Raw genomic sequence first — 22126 nt, 5'->3', positions numbered from 1 at the left:
CCTCGAACACATAATATCCAAGGAAGGAGTAAAAGTAGATCCTAATAAGATCAAAGCTATAAAAGAATGGCCCAGACCAATTAACATCTCCAAATTAAGAGGATTCTTAGGGTTGATTGGATACTATAGAAGGTTTATTCAAAATTATGCTCATGTATCCGCACCCCTAACAAATCTGTTGAAAAATAACTCCTTTCAATGGGATGATAAAGCATAAACGTGTTTTGAAGACTTAAAGGAAATTATGTCCAAGGCACCAGAATTAGCAACCCCATATTTCTCAAAGCCTTTTGTAATTGTATGTGACGCTTCAAGTTTTGGCATAGGAGCAATTTTGAAGAAGGATGGTCATCCAATAGCATTTGAAAGCGGGAAGCTCAACAAGCGAGCATGTCTCAAGTCTACATACAACAAAGAAATGCTCGCCATTATGCATGCTAATATTAGCTAAATGGAGTCAATATCTTTTGGAAAGTAAATTCTTAATACGAACAAACCATAATAGCCTTCAGCACCTCCTCCAACAAAAAACACTCTCTGTAGAACAACAAAAATGGATCAAAAAATTTGTCGCCTTCCAAATGGATATTTTACATAAGAAAGGGAAAGACAACGTAGTAGCAGATGCTTTTTCTAGGAAAGACAAAGAGTCATCAATACTTGCAATTTCGATTGTAGTTCCAAAATGGGTTAATGAAATTCGAAGTGAGTATGCAAAAGACCCAGAAACAAGTGCTATAATCAATAATCTTCCTTAGAATTCAAAATTTGAATGGAAAAACAATATTCTATGGTACAAGGGAAGAATTTACCTAAGCCCAAATTCCAAGTTTAAAACCAAAGTTCTCATAGAATCCCATGATTCACTGTCAGCAAGACATGTAGGTTTCTTTATAACCTACTATTATGCACGCCAATCATTTTTCTGCAAAGGAATGAGTGATGACATTCAAAGATATGCAGTAGAGTGTGATCAATGCAAGAGAAATAAGAATGAGAACATTATGATACTCAGTCTGCTCCATCCCTTAAATATTCCTAACCAAAAGTGGGAAGAAATATCAATGGATTTTATCAAAGGGCAACCTGTGTCTGACGACAAAGACAAAATTCCCGTAGTAGTTAATAGACGCACCAAGTATGCACACTTTATAGAAATGAAGAAATCAGACTCAACAAAACAAATCGCTAAGATATGTTGCAAGAATGTCTACAAACTACATGGATTTCCCAAAGTCATTGTTAGCGATAAAGATGCCAAATTCACAGGCAATTTCTGGAACAAATTTTTCAAACATATAGGAGCCACCTCAATATGAGTTCAACATACCATCTTCAAACAAACAATCAAACAAAAGTTGTCAATAAATGTTTAGAAGCCTACCTACATTGTTATGCAACAAACAAACAAAATAAGTGGGTTCAATGGTTACATCTAACCGAATGGTGGTACAATTCCACTTACCACACTTCAGCGAAGATGACTCCATTCAAGCTCTGTATGATTATGAACCTCCTAAATGGAAGGACCTTGCCATTATCGAGAACAAACTTCTAGCAATTAAAGATCGGTTAGAAGAAACCCAAAAAGTCTTCCAAGCACTAAAGGAAATCTAAATATTGCAAGAAATAATATGAAGCAACAGGTTGACCGAAACATAAGAGAGACAATTTGATGTTGGAGAATGGGTATTTGTTAACTTCAGTCGTACAAGCAATTGTCCTTAAAACAAAAGGGAAAAAACAAATTGGCACCAAAGTTATATGGACCATTCTAGATTAACAAAAAGATCAACCAAGTAGCATAGAGTTTAAACCTTCCTAATAAAAGTCAGATTCACAACATCTTCCATGTATCTTGCCTTAAAAAAGCACTTGGCAAACACCAAGTAGCACAAACAACACTTCTGACATTAGATGACAAAGGGAAGATCATTTTAGAACCAGAAGGTATCATCTCCACCAAGGGAAATAAATTGTGATCACGAGTAATCAAAGAATACTTGATTAAGTGGAAAGACTTACCAGAAGAAGAAACTTCCTAGGAGACGAAAGCATTTCGTCAACAACACCCGTCATTACGTATGCTTTGAGGACAAAGCATATTTTCAAGAGGAAGGCAATGTTATGTTAAAATGTTAATATGTAACTATAATCTAATTAGGGAAAGGTCATGATAAGAAGATCATGCCCTTCCACGAAAAGGCACCCTAGCGAGTCATCCCAGAATTGAGTAATGCAATTCGCGAGATCCATGATTACCAAATCTTTGTACCTATCTGAACCATGGTGTACACAATGCGCCTTTTGTTAGAGTAATGACCGCATAGCATATGTAAGTTTCTTGTATTGTACTTTTTCCACATAGTCCTAATTTTCCACATGATCAAAACTATTAGGATTATCGCAGAGCTATGTGGGCCTTTAACCATAAGAATGAGCTGATGTGCCACAAAGATTGGAGGTCACAGCCTCTGTAATAGATGCGGAAATTATATGCAATATCCCTGTCAGGTCACAGAGTAGTGCGAGCAATTACAGGTGTGAATACTGAGCTATAGTCCATTATAGAGTATGCCACAGGAAAACCAATGAGCCAAGATTTATATACCTAGAAACTTGATCTCCAATGCAATTCATCAAAGAAATCCATATAGAGAAAAGACTGCGATCAAAAGCCAACAAAGTGTGATCTTCAGGCCTCCAACTTCAAGCCACCTTAGCTTTGATACCATGTTAGAAATCGGAAGACTTTATAGTTTAACTTAGATTTCTGTTTCCACAATAGTTGCTTCTGAATTTAGTTGGCTTCTTATTAAATTTTTATTCTGATTCTTTCATCAGACAATTACCATAACATGAACATGACGATCACAAAAACAAAAGAACACAAGATATAGGCTCCAAGCCAAGGCAAAACCCTTCCAAGGGGAAAACCCAAAAGCTTATCTTCTTATAGAATCAGATCAAATGAGATATCCAAGATCCATAGCCACAAAACTTCCACCTCTAGATGCCAATTCAAGACTTCTTTCTTTCCAGCAGATCCATCAGCAAGAGACCAGCAACAAGTGATGTACCAAGGCAGATCTTCCACAAACCCCAACTCAAGAGGAACTTCTTTCTTTCAAACTTCAGCCCTCCATTTCTTCTCTGTCCTTTCTGCGATATTTCAGACCACAAATCATCAAGTGTGCATGTCCAAATGAGCTCCATCTTCCCTCTATTTATATAGTTCAGAGGGGCTGTGAACAGACATGTCCATTGGGGCAGGGCTGACTTGGTATCTAGAGGGGTTTTTGTCCCAAAATTACTTTAGGAAAAAAAAAATATTTTCTTTTACAATAGGTCCAAAATAGGACTTTGACTCTTTGACTCAAAACCTAGAAGCATGAAGAACATGCTTTTCTAGAAAAATAATAATAAATTTTCTTTTTCTTTTCTTTTGCTTTTTACATAAAATCCATAATGGTACAAATTATGAAGACTAAAACTAGTTAGTAGTTATATTCTCTAACAGATAACTGGTTCGAAACCCCATGGGTTGTAAGTCCCCCCAAAAAATAATTTAATAAAAAAAAACAAACAATGGATGCAATATATTTAGGACGCAAAGTTGCTACGTTTTGTAAGCTTTTTTATCACCTTCCGTATTTCCCAGCTTTTTTATGTTGCTGGAAAACTGTTCGATTACTATTATTTTCTCATTGAACCACTTGCTGTAAATACAAGAGACCAAACCAGCCAAGTATAAAGGATCAGCAGCTAGGCAAAAGATTCTGACAGTAACCTTGTTTTGACAAGCAACCCACAACAGGTCTTAAATGTTACGAGAATGAAACTTATAACATGCAACCAAGCCCTTGAAGCAGTTCAACATTAGAAATTTAGACCACATCCATGTCCTTAATCATTTTGCAGATAATTATTTATCTTGTTTGAACTTCCTTCACTAAAATCACCAGTAAAAGTTGAATTTCCTAGTACATTATACATTACCTATTGCATCAAATGTTGTTGTTGAGAGTTGTCATGTCCCCCCCCCCGCTCCATTTTCAATTTATGATGATAATAGTATTACTTTATAGAAGTTCAATTTACCCAATATCTATACCAATTGAAGGTATAAATTAATCAGGCTTTGTACATTTACACCATATTGACATGGTGTGACCTTTACATGTTGTATCTTCTTACCCTAATGTAGTTTTAGTGTGTCTCTGTGTGCACATCATGCTTTTGAACTTTTACATCATATTAACATTGTGTGACCTTTGCATGTATGTGCTTAACATAATATAGTCACTAGTATGTATACATAGAATTTATAATTTATTGTGACCTCATTGACTCATTTGTCTTTACCAGTAATAACTTTTGAGTAAGATGTTAATTAATATGCATTCAGACCTTGAATAGTACTATCAGGCATCTATGAGTATGTTATTCCCTCAGAATGTTTATGACAAATAAATAAATATGCAACAAGCATTATATATACATATTTTTTCCTCCCATATATCTCATTTTTTCCCAAGATAGTCTGTGTTTACATAAACTATTTATAGATACACAAAAGAATTTATAACAGATATAAAACTCTATTTCAAGAGCTAATTTGCAGCAGGTTCAAAATGTTGGACCAGAACACCAAAGCAGATATTTGCATATTCTTGCAAATGCTAAAAATTGTTCTTCAAATTATCTTGAAAAAATCTAGACCTGATAGCTATCAATAAGTCAACTATCCTAAGATATTCTAGAATCACATCAAGACACACCTCTATGTATATAGAAGCCTCAAAGCTATCTATCACAAAAAAATCAATTGCATCAGAAAGTAAAACGCAATCCATAATGATAGAGAAACATCACTCACCAACTTATGTAACAAGTCCGGCTGTTCTTCGAACAAATGTGGCAAATGCTTTCTCATTGCTTGCTCCAACTGCACAGCTGCACAACCTGGAACCCCATACCACACCTTGGGAGCACCCCAATGCATATAATTCAATGAGTAGAAGTGATGATCCTCCACATGCTGCAATCATAAATAGTGTAATCAAGGTTTTAATATACAAGAGATTTCAATAAATACACAATCATTCTAACAATACTGCATGAAAATGATATGATCCAGTGTTAAAGATAAATGTTGCAAAAGTTCCACGATTTCCAGTTCCTTATATTGGTTTGTACAAAAGATAAAAGCTGCAAAAGATCCACGATTTCAAGTTCCTTATATTGGTTTGTCCACAAAATACATATATAGTTCGACAAAAGAACAATGGTAAATGCTATAAATGCAGTGCAGCAAACAGTAGCATCCAGCTAGTAAGAATGTTGCAGAGAAAATACTATGACTCAGACTGACTTGATATGAGCTCCACTCACCCAGCAAAATGATGAGAAACACATTCCAAGGTAAAGCCATGGGACTAACACCCCCGATATGTCTCCTCCTTCATATGATAGCACTGACCCTGGAAGCCGAGCAAAGTTGTTTAAGTTCCAACCTGATCTTACATATGGATCAGCTTCACTAGATTGTGTTCCAGGTATAGATTTTGGAAACCCACTCCCAAAAACCCCAGTTTCAACATCTGCCCCATATAAAACCTGTGAAAGATAACCGTGGAATCTGTATAAGATTTAAAAGAATATTAAACATGATTTCACTAAAGCAACCAATCTACTTTGTTCATTGTTGTGATCATACCTCTATTTCTTCTGTTGGCTTCTCAATCACGCGCCAATATTCACCTTCAACAGTCTCTACAGATGGTTCCCACTTTGACTTGGATTCACCAGATACCATGCCAATTAAATCTGTTTTAATCTCATGTAAACCAAAGTACTGCTCCTTAAAGTCATTTGCATACTTTTGGAAGCCTTCCAATGTAAACTCTGACCCAGAATCAAATCCAAATCTCGCTTCGTCATCAGGGACTGAAACTTCAGAATCAGCTTCTGAAAGATAATGACCCCGTCCAGAAGACCTCTCCATCCTCGAATGCTTTCTTCTCTTCCGTCTTCCACCATTAGCATTCCTATATTTCTTCATTTGTTCCCTAACTTGAAGCTTGTGAACTTGTTGAACTCGAGTGGGAAACTTGGCAGTTTGCCATGTAGTCTTATCTTTAAGGGGGCATGGTGGCTGCCAAGAAGGAGGAGGGACTATGCGACAAATTCCATATGGTTCAGCTGCTGCACGTATGCCAGTAATGTATTTTAAGGTGTCTTTGAACTCCTGAAAACCATGCCGTCGTGATAAAAACATCCAAATATGTTAAAGTTGAAGAAAATAAAAGCATTAAACCAATCAGCATTCAAAAAGATAATAATTGTAACAAGACATGGAAAAAGGATTGCCCAAATAATGTATGGATCCTTGCATTTGTAAGTCAGCTCACTAACCTCCTCATTGGGATAAAACACAGGTGCTGCATCTAGCATAGGCCTGCATCCATCATCTGGATGCCATCTTGCGATCACCTGCATAACCAAACAGGAGGATTATAGATGCAATGTGTGCATAACAATACACAAGAATATATAAAAGATATATATTCATCTTCACCTTCTGGCAGTCATCACATCTTGAGCACCCACGGATGACTCCTCTTGGTAGAGATGGCTTAGAAAAGCGACCCTACAGTAATATCAAATATGTTCAATTAGTAAAGCCATGCTGAAAAAGCTTATACAAGTATTCTTAGACACAAGAAATCACAAAACAAACTAATTATAGATCATCTCTACTTTACAGATTATACAAATACTCCTAAACAGAACACTGCATTCAAAAAATTCTATTTTTTGAAAGGGAATGCTAAAAGCTTATTCTTATCTTGATAAAACAGAAGCAATAGGCATCAACAGTCTAAAAGAAAATGGAATTAGTAAATGCAGAAAAGAATCTTTACCTGATAAGATTGCTCACAATCTGATTCATCATCTGAGCTCATATCAAATTTTCCATAGTTAATCCATGGCCTCCGTCTGAGAGCCCTCGCAAACCTCTTTTCATCATCACTGCCGCAATTTGCATCTGTTTGATTCTGCTGTGCAGGGCCATTCCCTGGAGTGCGATCATGATTCGAATCTGGATCATTTCGAACTTTTTTCAAAGTAAATGCTGCTCGAGACAAGGAACTAGCAGATTCTGGTAGTGTATGCAGTCTATGCATTTGTTCCTCCTTTATGCAGGCTTCAAGACATTCACTCCCCATTGTAACTTAGCTGCAAAGCATGGAAAACAAGTTCATTAAGTGTACATATTTACCAAAGATGATCATGGATAACATATACCAATTTACAAATTTTTGATTGGCATTAAAAATGCCAAGATAACAAGGCTGCCATACCAAACAGTTCTCATAGCAAGGAATTTAAATGTCAAAATAACTGAACTCTACATAGGCATCTCAGAATATGCCTCAAATGTGTAAGACAGCAAAATATGTACATATGGTCTGAGCTTGAATAAGTTTTTCAGTGTGTCACAATAATCTTGAACTATCCTTAGAGACAGAGCCACAAGCTACCTCAAGCATAAATCAGCAAGCACTCAACAGGATTTAAACATGAAACTGCCAGCATTTGTCACCTTCATGACCAGAAACTACAAAAAAATTTAGCCCTGGAAGTATAATAAAAAAGAATGCATATGCACTGCTACTTCATGAAGATAATAAATCATCTCTTAATAAAATTGAATAAGAATAATTCAAAAAAAAAATGTTGGTGTTTATTAGTGGCTTTATCAATTTCATCTATTTTCGACCTACACTGATACATTTGTCATTCTGCCCTGTCAAAAGATTATACTAATGCCTTTGCCATTCTACCTCTCTTTAAAGCTCTACTAAGCATCTCTGCTATTATCAAACATTGACCTGTGTCAATACCTTTAGGCTTTAAGAGAATTCTTCCCATCTATATCATGAAGTCAACCACTCTAGTATTTCTCTATCCCAAACATGCTCCATTGTGGATCTCTAACAGGATCAAATGCAATAATGCTAATCACTTTGTGCTCACCCACTAGAAATATTATCTTCAATGGATGATACTTCTTCACTCTGGCATTGCACAATGCAAACATAATATATTTTGCACTCAACCAAGGTATATTTCGCACAGAAACTTCTACCTACATCTTTATGAAGATTTTGCCCATTCTGTTGATTATAAGATGACTAACTTGTGCACTAACATAGAAAAATAATCACTACTTAAATATTTACACTTCAATACTTGTATAGTAATTTTTTCAGTCAGATGCTTTAGGCAACCATACTCTTTCACCTATACAATTGCAAAAACTTCACCCACTCAATTGTTTACAATACAAGAATACTATGCTTTAAAAAGATGCAGATTCCAGCACATTTGACTTCTTATTCCATCAGATTCTGGAATGGGGAACAGGAAGACAGTGTCTGATTCAACTAGAGCACAACCCTAAGTTTTTTCAGAGGATGGCAGGTTGGACGCCATCTCTACATTGCACAGACACACACACATATGGATAGATAGATAAATAGATTGGTAGATAGATAAATATAGATATATCAAATATATATATATATATATATATATATATAGATATTAAAAAAAAAATCAAAAGACATGAGTGATGAAATAAAATGACTGCATAGAATCTAGAAAAATATATATATATAGTCACAACCTTAACAACCCTGCAAAAAATTAAAAATGTAAGTTTATTCTAGTGACCACTATGGCAAGACATTGGTGTGCACCTGACTTGAGATACACGATGTAACTCAGCCCAGGCTGTGGGCCACATCCAGTCTCTATAATGGGGAACAGAGAGGCAGTGTCTATTTCAGCTAGAGCACAACTCTAAGTTTTTCAGGGGATGGCAGGTTGGACGGCATTATATATATATATATATGGAGAGAGAGAGCAAAAATAATTTTAAAATATGTTAAAGATAATTAAATTTTCAAAAGACATGAATGATGAAATAAAACTGATTGACTGCATAACTATTAGCTTACAAGAATAAGCAAGTGCCAAGTACATAGTCCAAGTGGCAAGGACCATTTACAAAACAAGATATCATAATATGCATATTCATATGCCCAAGGTTCAAAACTTCAAAAAAATTACAAGTTATGATACTATAACATGATAAGTTTGATACTCGAGAGTCATCATACATAGTCCGAATTTATGAAATTGCAGATTAGATTCTAAAGAGTCAAGACATGAGCTTTGTAATCCTAGATAATTTCAAATTTTTATTCATTTGAACATTGGCATAACTTAATTACAGACCTAGGTGTGCCCAAAAGATAATGATATGCTCTTTCACAATTTAACCAACAAAATCAGAATAAACAAGAAACTGGATGGCCAAGTTTGCAACACTTGAACAGTCGAATGATGAGTGCAGCAGAATCCAAAACTAATAGCCATTCAAATAGCTGATCAGAAATATGAAACTCTGCCCCTATAAACAGCTAATGTTAGCTCCAACAGACACAATATGACAGCTAATGACAGTGTCACTGTAAACAGCTTTCAATTTGGCAATTTCCAAATGAAAAATGAATGACAATGAGATGACTTAGAGTTTCATCAAGTGCTTTATTTAGGATTTAGGCTTTTGGAGAGGGGGACCCACTTTTCATGCCTATATTTTTGTCCGCAAACTAGTCAAGGGACAGGGGGGCAGTTCCTAGGAAGTTCCCAGTTTGGTCATTGGGTAGGGTGTGTACAGGAGAACATTCTTAAAGTCCCAATGAAGTTCCTACCCTTATTGGAATGTTCCAAACGAGTACCAAAGTCCCCTGGAATGATAGACCCACAAAAGGTGTGTTTCAAGGGTGGGAACAGGTCCCCTTGCTGTGTGTGTGTTCATCAAGTTTCATCTAGTAGCAACTTGGAGCAGTTGTCACAACAACCTACAGTGAAACCAAAACCTGGGAGGGCATGCTCCACCCATGAATACATGGTGTTGGCTCATTGTTGTAGTGGTACAGCCACATTCATCTTAGCAGCCTTGTTGCCCTTGACGTTATACCTATAAGCTCATAATGGAAGCCTCTCCTCAATTAAATATAATAGAGGAGATCCCACATTGTTCCCTTGGAAAATATATATATAAGAGTCAAAATGCATGGAGTATCTCATTTCAACTTCAAAAGGAAAAGAAAGAAAAGATAAAGGTGATCAGAAAATGCTTGAAGTAGATAAGCCTCAACTTTAGAAGGTAAAAACCAAAATTGAAAGCCAAAAGATAATACTCAAAGATATTCTCTCCAAAACACATACAAGACAAAGCAGATAAAGATAAGATAAGATAATTTTATTAATGTCCAACAAATTACCATGAAAAGGTCAACCGGAGTCCGAACTGAAGTATACAGCCAGTACGAGTACAGTGTGGGAGTGGAAACGCAACTCCTAGAAAATGCCAAAGCTAAATCTAGGATGAAACGAAGTAAAAAAGGGGATATAATAATAGGACAGCCTCATAAACATGTATATAACCGGACTAAGTGAATAAGTCCAGGGTTGGAGGTTGATGATGTCAAGAATGCCCGAGTCTAATAGCCGACAGCAAGGGGGGAGACAGTGGCGCTGGCTCGCTATCAGAATCCCTTGGATCCAAAAAGGAGTCTAGCTACATGACCCTAGAGGGGATGTAGGAGTGAGGAATACTCCTAACATCCGACACCAAAGGAAAGAAGCTCTAGATAAGTCTCTAGCTGCTTCATTGAAGCTGGAGAGGAACCCATGGGAAGGTGGAGGGGGCCCATTCAGTAATCGTCTAGTACTAAACTCTTTGATGCTCTTGACGTGAGTAAACAGATGTGTTGTACGACACCTTCGCAACTTTCTTGAGGGTACCAGTTGGCCTCCCAAACTGGGGGGGTGTGGGGGCTGAGGGGAGACCCAAGGTCTCACTGCTCTACTATCTAAAATACCCCAAAACTCAGCTCGTCACTTGTTGCTCTAATTAGCCAGATCGACCTGAAAGTATGATGTGATCGTCCAAATCCTACCTGAATGAGGTGGGGTATGTAGGATCTGAGATTTGTGCCTAAATATCTCCCTAATGAAGAGGGCTAGGCATCTCTAGTCAGGATATCGAGAGAAAGTAGAGAGGGATCCTCTGGAATCTCTATATAGGCAATGATATCCTCCTCTGATCTCATAGTATATGGGGCACCAAAAAAATGAGGTGTATCTCGGTCTCCAACCCCTATAGGTGGTAAACTAGCAGACCCTATCAGATCATAGAAGAAAAGGTACAATATAATATTAAACCAGAAAGGAAGACTGCAGATAAATCTTAAGGATAATGAGAAAAACTGGCAAAAGGGCAAAACATATCAACATCCTAATTTTCAGAAAAATCTGCAAACATATATTGACACCCAAATTTCCAAGGAATCAAATGGCAGAATCATGGATACACAAGGAATAAAATGAAAGGCAACTGTCTGATAGGATGCTGAGTAACATACATGGGAACAAAATCAAAGTAAATATATGACAGACACTCAAAGGACAACACCAGCAAAGATGTATTATGAATGTACCAAAGAAGCAGACCAATAAAGATTTGTTCTTAATGGATCCATCATCAAGAACAACAATAAATCCAGTCTAAATTCCACAGATCTTACAAATGGATCACATCTTATACTTAAGGACAAAGCAACTAAAGGGGGGAGGCAGTGGTGTGTAGGTGCCCAGATATATGGGATGTAAGTGAGCCCAGGCTAGCACCTACATGAGCAAGGTAAATACGGATTAGCCTGACCATCCATCATTTACTCACAAGTGATTAGATTACTCCATTGAGATGTCGCATTTGGGTTATTTGAAGCTATAATCTTTCACGTACTGTTTGAGCTGTTTGACTAGCCTCCATGGTCAGATATATATAAATAGCCATAAACACAATAGTCCTTCAAAGAGGCAGCAAATCAAAATTAATACCTACGTTCCCTACAGCACATTGCAAAGATAATAAAAGCAGAAATGTTTGCCAAACAACAATAAACCCTAAAAACAATTATATTGGATTCCAGACATGATAATCTGTGTACTAGTCCTAAAGCAAGAGCCATTGTCCAATCCTTGTTGAATTAAGATGAGTATTCTTTGGTTTGTTGTTTATTTACACGGGATTTATTCAACTAATCCCATTCGGAAAGTTGACTAAAATGCATGCTTTTCCACTCTCCTACGAAACGTATTAGCCACTTGAAGAATTTCATACATGCTACTGGTTCATCTAATTTGTTTATCAGAAATTATTCATGACAATTTTTTTGAAGATATAATCTGTGCAAGAAACCCTAATTCTGATTGATCCATTATACTCAAGAACTTATTAAGGTCAATTTACAAATTGCAAAAGCATCTAACTAGTTAGAAAAATTGATAGATCAGCTCTACAATCAAGATAGCAATCCTGGTGGTCTCAACAGTTTCAAATTATGCAAAATTGACTGGAATTACAAGATCAAGAATAAAGAGAGAATAAAAGCAAACACCACATAATTTAGGAAACAAATCACAGATTGAGATGGTTCAAAGTACAGATGAAAAAAAGCATAGAAAGGTTGCACCATTTACATCTCATACAACACAAATTTGAGCCCAATATTGTCAGCATACCTCTTTAAAATGTCCGATTGGTCTTATAAAGAACTCCGTCCTAGTCTCTAACCTTCAAAGAATGGTGTTCTATAACCCTCTGCAACCTCTGCAAAAATCATATGAATACCCTTCACGAATGTATTATGCTGGCAGGCAGGGGATCCAACCCTAATTGGGTTTTGGCAGATCAAATCTCAATAAGGGTGGTGTTGCAACGCAGATGATCGTTTGTAAAAAATCAGGGAAAAACCAAAAGAATTAATTCTGTCCCTCCAGGGCCTTGGGAAATCAATTAAATAAAATTACAGGGAAGGCATTTCAATTCTGTTTTTAAAGAATATTTTCTCACAATTATAAACGCCCAAATCCTAAAATTAGAAATTTGAAGCCCATTAAAGAATGAATTCTGAGAGCATGGACTTACCCCACCAAAAAAAATCAATCCTGTTGAAAACCCAATTCTCAAAATTGCAGAATGGGAAAAATCCAGATCAACGACCAAAATAACGGCAAGGAAAAGCCAATCAGGAACCTAATAAAAGGGAAATTAAAGAAAATGCAAACCAAAGCAGCCCAATTAATGAGTGAAACGGAGTAATATAACCTAACCCTACCTAAGGGTGTGTGCCCTTAAAAAAAAATGCCTAAGAGCCCACAGACTTACCTCAAATCCAGCGAAATTGCCACCATCTAGATTATATAGAGATGTACAGGTGGCTTTCCGCTTACGTGTAAGTCCTTTAAAGTCAATTATTTCTGACCAGTTGGGTTTAAACCCTCTAGTTAAAAAATCAAGTCTTACAAAAAATTAACAAATATAAAGGACAAGCACATTTACCAGATCCTGATAACTAACCCTTAACTGCTCCTAATTCATGCACTCTTATGTTGTGTAGCAGTCAGTGCTAGCTATATTGGGCGGGGCTTCATCGATCCCGTGGTTGAGGATCGCTGGTACCTAAAATTAGGCTTTATCGTTCACGGTAACTGACAACCAAACCCACGGGGGAGGTAGGCCTCGCACAAACCTATTTTTATATTTATATTTTTAGTACAAAGTTTTTAACTACCGCCAGCATTTATACCGGCAACAGCAGAAGTACTCATAATGTTTTAAGTTGCCTTTTTCTACCCCTCTAATTCCCCAAGTTCAGGGTGTGTGGACTTCTTGAGTTATCGTGCGCATGTGAGCGACTTGTAAAAATAAGTTATCTAATTCATTATTAATACAAAAATAATATAAACAATTTGAGCATGTTCGATGAAAATGAGAACATTGGTATAAATTTATGGGTGGAATCAACTGCCCATTCATAACTTATATTATGGAAATTTGTAGATATAGTAAGTGTTGAAATTTATATTATGGAAAGTTGTAAATATAATGAAGTGTTTGATATTTATATGGAGCTTTTTAAATGCATTAAGGGTTGAAATGTTTATTGGTTCTGATTTAAAAGTGTTAAGAGATAAATTTTTATTTTTATTTTAAAAAAATTGGGTGTGAAATTATCTTTGTTTTTTTAGAGATGACTATAAGTATAATTTTTGGCTTGAGAAATGTGAACCAAGGGTATATAAGTTAGAAGAAAGTCTTTCGGATTAATCACATTGATAGGATTTGGTCGACATTTCGAACCAACTAATGTGGTTCATCTTTAGGACTAGGTGAGAAATCATAAGGAATAAATAGTAAGGATGCAACATTGCCCAGAAATAGCTGTTGGTGAATCATTTAAAATGTAAAGAAATTAAATATTAGGGAGTTAGTGGTAAGGACTTATTCCATTAGAATATTCTATGTTTAGTTAAAAATAGCTATTGAGGAATAATCAAAAATAAAATATTGAATTTTAATAATGAAAAGAAGTTATTTATTAATAAATTATATCATTTTATTGTTAGAGGTTGACCAATTAGAAAACTAGTTGTTTGGAAACTAGAAACTTTATCCCAATGTAATAATATATATATATATATATATATATATATATATATATATATATATATATCTTTGTTTTTTAGAGATTTGGGTTGAAAAACTGTGAGCCAAGGGTATTTAAGTTAGAAGAAAGTGTTTGGGATTAATCACATTGATAGGATTTGGTCGACGTTTTGAACCAGCTAATGTGGTTCATCCTCAGGACTAGGTGAGAAATCATAAGGAATAAATAGTAAGGATGCAACATTGCCCAGAAATAGCCCTTAAAAACTAGTTGTAGCCCTTAAAAACTAGGTGTTGGTGAATCAATTAAAATGTAAAGAAATTAATTATTAGGGAGTTAGTGGTAAGGACTTATTCCATTAGAATATTCTATGTTCAGTTAAAAATAGCTATTGAGGAATAATTTAAAATAATCAAAAATAAAATATTGAATTTTAATAATGAAAAGAAGTTATTTATTAATAAATTATATCATTTTATTGTTAGAGGTTGACCAATTAGAAAACTAGTTGTTAGGAAACTAGAAACTTTATCCCAATGTAATAATATATATATATATATATATATATATATATATATATATATATATATATATATATATATATATATATATATATATATATATATATTATTTAAGTTTATATTATTCAAATCACTTGAGGATCACACTCGGCCTAGGCAACACTAACCCTTAACAAGATTGGATTTTTGCTCACGAAGTTTCAAATCCATGACCTTTCACATCATGGAGTGACTTAACAATACACCCCCTCACCCTCTATTCTACGTCCCATGGGTGTTAAGAGATAAATGTTATTAATATTAAATTTTTATATTTTAATTTGAACTTTTTATATTTTATTGGGTAAAAGAAGAATATTGAAATTTTTTTGTATGATTGTGTAAAACAACTACTAACAAAAATGTGAACTAAAATTTTCAATTTAAACTTTAGGATGTGGTGAAAAGGGATGCACATCCCTCATCATGATAGTCACCAAACATTGCCACCTCTCATCTGTTGATCTCATGTTCGAATAGATGGAACCCCTTCGGCAAATGCACTCTCCTGGACAAGTTATGATTCGTGGTTTGAGATAGATTGTGTTTATTGGTTCAATTGCTTTGGCATATTGTCATACCTATAATTAGAGTATGTTGTAATAGCACCCTCTTCTCATAATGGATTTCAGCATCATTCACTTGAGTGGCAAGGATTTTGGGGTACTATATGTAGGTTTTAGACTTCATGGCATTGAATGGGCAACTTGTTAATCCAAATAGTATTGCTTCATGAGCTCTCATTGAAGTCATGGGTTGTCCATATGTCAAAAGGATGGGCTCTCCAAGTCCTTGGAGTTTTAATTGCCTCTAGGGTCAGTGTTCCTTCCTGTTTATTGTCTGTTGTGAAGTGAACACCATTGAGCCTAGTGAGTGCAATTTTCACAATGCCTTGAGGCAAAGCTTCTCATCATGGTCACAAGGGTGGATCAAGTATATCTCACTCCCGAGGTGCTCATCTAGCTCCTCCAACACGAGGGTTCAGTAAGAAGCTTAGGTTGTTGTGAATGAATACTAAGAGCAGACTCTGCCTCTTATTTGTGAGGAAAATGAGTCCATGGAGGTCAAGGTTCTTCTTGAGATGGGCATCATTCACGATTGGGATACCAATGTAGAAATAAGTAATTAGATCTCAAATACCTGAAGTTCAAGAGCCAAGGACACTGGGAGAAAATGGTTGACCTTTATTGGCATCTCAAAATAGTTATGGGGAAGTTTTTGTAGGATCTTAATGAAGCTAAGGAGGAGATCTTGTAGCAGTCAGATGAAGTCTAGTTGTATCTCAAGAACATGAGCTCCACGCTACTAGCCACACCTCGACAACCTCATGTCCATCAACCTATTGTCACTTAGCAAAATTGCCACGAACCCATGTAGGTGTTGATTTCAATTCCCTCGACTAATCTTTAGTGTGTATAGGTCTTTCGCTACTCTGTTTCTTTTGCTTAGACATCTTAGTTTTGTCAATTATGATCTTTCAAACATTTCCACCTATCAATAGACTTTTGTGGTTTTTTTCTTGATAAATAACTTAACTTAGACTCTCTAACAAATGAATTATTCCAATGTTGTTGGTTTGGCTTTCCTAGTAGTAGGCCAGCAACATTAGGAATTTTTCTATGATTTTTTTCCACTTAATAGAACTAACCCACTAGTTTACCAAAACTATTAGTTTAAAATTTTTAAAAAATTATCTATCATTTTCTTCTTTTGAGTATTATAGCAACTAACGTTTTTTTTTTCTTTTTTTTTACCATGGTGAATTGGTAAACTGGTTGGAGTCATTTGGACGAGGCCCAAGATCAAACCTAGCCACTACTACTATAACACTAGGAGTATATCCAACAACCCATAAGCCAAATATAACAGGAATTTATGACTTATCAGGAGCCAAGACTCCATGAGGGTTGGGGAGCCTACTCCTTGAGCCTTATCACAATGAGCCAAAGATGTCCCACAGTGGGATTTGAAACTAAGTGAAGGGGATAACATCCCATTGTGCCAACCACCATGTTGTCCCACGAGGAGACTTATTTACTTTTTTATTTACTAGTGTATCCATGACTTGCAGGACTACCTTGTGGTCTAAGAAACCATGACCTGGAGGCACTTAAGTCATCAAAATCACCTGAGGATTACACTTATGTTAGCCTATACCAATGTAATGCCTCCTCCCACATTTACCCAATTTTGTTAGTTTACCCAGGGAAAACATGAGCTGAGGGTCACTATGATAAGACTCAACCTCCTATATGACCTTAAGGAAATGGATTTGGTCACTTAAGACCTTACTGACTTCCCTCAGGTGCTACATGACCTCCAGAAGAAACCCAAACCCTCCAGTGGTCCAACCCCTGAGATAAATCTCTTTTACATTGACCTAAAGCCCCAATCGCTCCCTTGCCAAGGCATGCCAATGACTATAACCCTCCAGTCTCACTGATGGGCCTACTTGAGTGCAATTGTAACCTTTTTCTACTAGTGTTATGCCTGCGACTGTAAGACTTAAGGCTATTTTCCAGGGCTAGTACCCAATCACCGCTCATAACTCCATGAAACTTCCATAACTCATAAAAGACATAAAGACAATGCTTTTGATAACAAACTTGAACAAGGACTTGATTGGACCTTCCCCAACCGGGACTGACATTATGTTAAACATTTGGTAAACATGCACCCTACAGGTCCTAAATGTAAGTCTGAACATAAGGAGTAGAAAATTTATCTGAGGTTTAATAAGAAGGGTCATTGCCTTCTCACAGTAGTTGTCATAACATCAATTAGGTCTTGCATTCATTATTCATTCAGTTACAAGTAAAAACATGGAAAGAGCCATGACTATGAACTGTAAAAAAACCATGTTTATAACCAACATATAACCAGATAAATAACAATGAGAGAACAACCATTAGAGCCACATAATAACAATTACATTTGTTCATCAAAAGCAATAGAAACTTAGCTTTTATTAAACATAAGCAAAAGCCAACCAGGTTCGGGCCTTCCATGTACCACCCGACCATAGATTGGCTGAACCAAATCTTTCTTTCAGCCAATCACCCCCGTGCCATATTCCAAGCATGAATGTGGGATCTCATAGGATAAACCAATCCATAAACAACCAAGGGAATCCAGAGGTTAAACCACCTCCACCCTCACCATATCATGATCTCACCTAAACCAGTGTCGAGATCACAAAACCAAACCGAGCTTAGATGCCTCAAAATTTCTTCTCTAATACCTTGAGCAATTTTCCCATCTACACCCTCAGGCTTTACCATGTATCCCACCATTACCGATTAAGGGATTCTTAGGCCTTTGGGAATTTTCCAGAGACCACCTCACCTGGATCCAAAATCTTCTAGAAATCCAAAACTCAAACTGAGAAAAGTCCTATCACACCATGGCTATTTGAAAATGGCAAGGTAAGGCTAAAATCCACTGTCGAGACCCGACAAAATCTATGTCAATAACAACAAAAGAACCAAATACCAACATGCGCATACCATGCATGTCAAAACCAGCTAGGAAATCATACATGCAACCTGTTACCTGCAAGTATTCCTGTTCAAGCTGCTTGATCCAACTTTTCCTTGCTTGATCCTTGCTTTCCTTGTCCTTCCTTTGTTTGCTTTCTTTCCTTCTCCTCTTGGTGCTCTTATCCTCTCTGAGACTAATTCCAAAACATAACTGACAAAAGGCCCCCAACTGATGCTCTAATGTCTTTTTATTATTGATGCCTCTAATTCCTTCATTTTCCATTATTTTCCTTCAATTTCCTCCTCACATACAACATATGACCTTTCACCTCCCTTTTCTCCCAATTTCCTTTATTTTCATAAATATAATGCCAATAATGCCTCTTTGCCAATTTCCCCTTAGCCATAAACACAACAAGTGATGCCCACTAGGATATTTTGCCTAACATTCAACTTGAAATAATTGTCCCTTAACCTTTGTTTTATTTTTCCTTTATTAACTTTTATTACACGAAATTTTAACCCGGGGTTGTTACAGACCCCTCTCCCTTAGGGGAACACCATCCTTGGCGTTCTATGACACCTACAACCAGTAAAATCATTGAAAAACAAAACATATTGCCCATGGAGCTTTATAATCCATCTCATTGCAGTATTTACAATGAACAACTTGCTCAAAGCAAAACCATCATGACAACATGACAACCATACCGCTTATTGGACCTTTATAACACAACTCATGGTGGTATTTACAGTAACAACCATACATTAATATGTACAAATACCAAAACTACTTTTCATCAACCGAGAAACAATGAAGGATACATAGCCCGCGTCTGGTCAACCATCTCCCATGTAGCTTCATCAGACCCAAAGTGCTTCCACTGCACTTTAACTTGCTCAATTGCTCTTTTCCGGAGCATGAGTTGTTCGACTGGAATTCTCCTTCTGGTTCCACTTGCAATACAAACCAGTCAATATAATGATTAACATCCTTTACATATATTTTAAGTAATGAAACATGGAAAACATCATGGACTTTCATTGTCGGAGGCAATGCAAGTTTGTAGGCCACTATTCAATCCTCTCAAGGATCTTGAAAAGCCCGCAATATCATGGTGCCAACTTGGAACATGATCCAATCCTCAAGGAGCTCTTCTTAATGTGGAAATACACATGCTCCCCAAATCGAAACTCCTTAAATTCTCTATGTTGATCTGCATAAATCTTCTGCTTGTCCTGTGTTTCCTTTAGATTATTCTTTATAACCTACATTTCTTTTTCCATGTATGCCAACATGTCTGGTCCAATAAGTACCCTATTCTCTGGATCACTCCAACTAATGGGAGTGTTACAAATCTACCCATACAGTGCCTCAAACAAACTCATGCTCAGTGACTCATGATAACCGTTGTTGTAAGCAAACTCAACCAATGGAAGGTACTCCTCCCATCTCCTTGGTTGATGCATCACGTACATCCTCAACATATCCTATGTAATCATGTTGGCCCTCCCTATCTGTCCATATGTTCGTGGATGATAAGATGTACTGAATGCCAACTTTGTCCCCAAACTTGCAAACAACTCCTTCCAAAACTTGGAAGTGAACTTAGTATCCCTTTCTGACACAATCTTCTTCGAAACACCATGCAATCTCATGATCTCCCCGATGAAGACCTGTGCTACCTCACTAGTTGAATAAGTAGTCTTCACTGGAATGAAGTGAGCTACATTGCTCAACCTGTATACCACAACCATGATAGAATCATGCTCCCTCGATGTCATCGAAAGACCTGTAAAGAAGTCCATGGAAATGACCTCCCATTTTCATTCTAGAACTGGAATAGGCTGAAGCAATCCACCTAGATGCTTACACTCTAATTTCACCTACTAACAGTCCAAGCATCTAGCCACAAACTTTGCCACGTCCTTCTTTATATTCGGCCAATAGTAGAACTTCTTCACTATTGTCAATATCTTTTGATATCCTGGGTGACCTGAATATGGCTTTACATGAAACTCCCTCAAGATAATCTTCTTGAGTTCTCTATCATCCAACACATAGATCTTGTCCCTGAATCTCACCAAGCCATCTGTTGTGAGACGATAGTCTGCATCCTGATCACATGTACCTTGTTGCAACTTGTGCGTAAGTTCCCTGTACCTATCATCTTGTTGTACTACTTGTAAGATCTGATCATGTAAATCTGTCCCATATGAGCTCATTATTGCAACATGGTTCAATTGCACTTTCCTACTAAGAGCATCTGCAACCCTGTTCTCCTTACCCTTGATGTATCTAATCTCGAAGTCAAATTCACTAAGGGTAGCCAACCATCTAGCTTGCCTAGCATTCAAATTTGGTTGGTAAAATAGATATCTCAACCCACTGTGATCGCTCATTAACACAAACCTCTTGCCAAGAAGATAATGTCTCCACATCTTCAAGGCATGAATAATAGCTGCCAACTCAATATCATGAGTCACGCAGTTATGCTCGTGCTCATTCGGTTTCCTAGACTCATATCATATCACTTATCCCTCTTGCATAAAGACTCCACCAAGCCCTCTCTTGCAAGCATCTATACACACTACGAACTCTTTATCCAGATTTGCAATCTTAAGAATTGGAGCATTCATCAACAACTACTTTAATTATTCAAAACTGGTTGCACACTCCTCTATCCATTCAAACTTCTTACCTTTCCTCTACAATGATGTAATAGGATAGGCAATACTTGAGAAGTTCCATATGAATCTCCTATGGTAACCTGCTAACCCCGTGAATGATCTGATTTCATCCACATTCTTAGGAACTTCCCACTCCATCATAGCTCTTACCTTTTTGGATCTACTGTTATGCCTTCCTTGGAGACAACATGTCAAAAGTAATGCACCTTTGTCTTAAAGAAACTGCATTTGCTAAGCTTGGCATACAATTGAGGCTCTCTTAGCAACGTCAATGCTGGTGCTAAATGCTCGACATGTTCTTCCTCATTCTTATAATATATCAAGATTCCATCAATGAATACAATAACAAACTTGTCGAGATAAGGACGCAACACGCTATCCATCAAGCACATACAAGTAGTTGGAGCATTAGTCAAACTGAATGGAACTACAACAAACTCATAATGCATGTACCTGGTCCTAAAGGAAGTCTTGTAAATTTTCTCTTCCTTGATGTGTACCTGATGATATCATGATCTCAGATCAATCTTCCAGAACATGGTTGCTCCTTTCAACTAATCAAACAAGTCATCAATCCTCAACAATGGGTACCTGTTCTTGATCATCACCTTGTTCAGTTGCATGTAATCAATGCACAACCTGAGAGTGCCATCCTTCTTCTTCACGAACAATATTGGTGCACCTCAAGGCGATACACTTGGCTAATGTATCCCTTATCAAGCATTTCTTTCAGTTGCAACTTCAACTCCACTAACTCTGGTGTGCTCATTCTGTAAGGTGCCTTTGATGTTGGTGTTTC

General features: G+C 36.7%; 1 protein-coding gene across 2 annotated transcripts in view; it reads right to left on the bottom strand.

Annotated features, from left to right (window-relative positions):
- Positions 1-13677, bottom strand: part of LOC149238178 (putative lysine-specific demethylase JMJ16) — a 69334-nt gene extending 55657 nt beyond the window's left edge. Inside the window, exons 1-8 of one of the 2 annotated variants that reach the window (XM_089372930.1) lie at positions 13076-13464; positions 12670-12757; positions 6927-7242; positions 6581-6652; positions 6418-6495; positions 5720-6250; positions 5395-5619; positions 4880-5041 (exon numbers count right to left, since the gene is read on the bottom strand). In XM_089372930.1, coding sequence (XP_089229056.1) covers positions 4880-5041; positions 5395-5619; positions 5720-6250; positions 6418-6495; positions 6581-6652; positions 6927-7232 — 1374 coding nt within the window. In that variant the 5' untranslated portion in view covers positions 7233-7242; positions 12670-12757; positions 13076-13464. Of the gene's footprint in view, positions 1-4879; positions 5042-5394; positions 5620-5719; positions 6251-6417; positions 6496-6580; positions 6653-6926; positions 7243-12669; positions 12758-13075; positions 13465-13489 lie in introns of those variants that run through there. The other variant, XM_089372931.1, reaches the window with a different exon arrangement.
- Between the last annotated feature and the right edge of the window lie 8449 nt (positions 13678-22126).

This window comes from Pinus tabuliformis, chromosome 8 (assembly GCF_031772625.1).
Source record: "Pinus tabuliformis cultivar Carrire ecotype Pingquan chromosome 8, CPIR1, whole genome shotgun sequence".
Classification (NCBI taxonomy): domain Eukaryota; kingdom Viridiplantae; phylum Streptophyta; class Pinopsida; order Pinales; family Pinaceae; genus Pinus; species Pinus tabuliformis.
The sequence above is the reverse complement of the archived record's forward strand: the minus strand, read 5'-3'. Positions and strand labels throughout refer to the sequence as shown.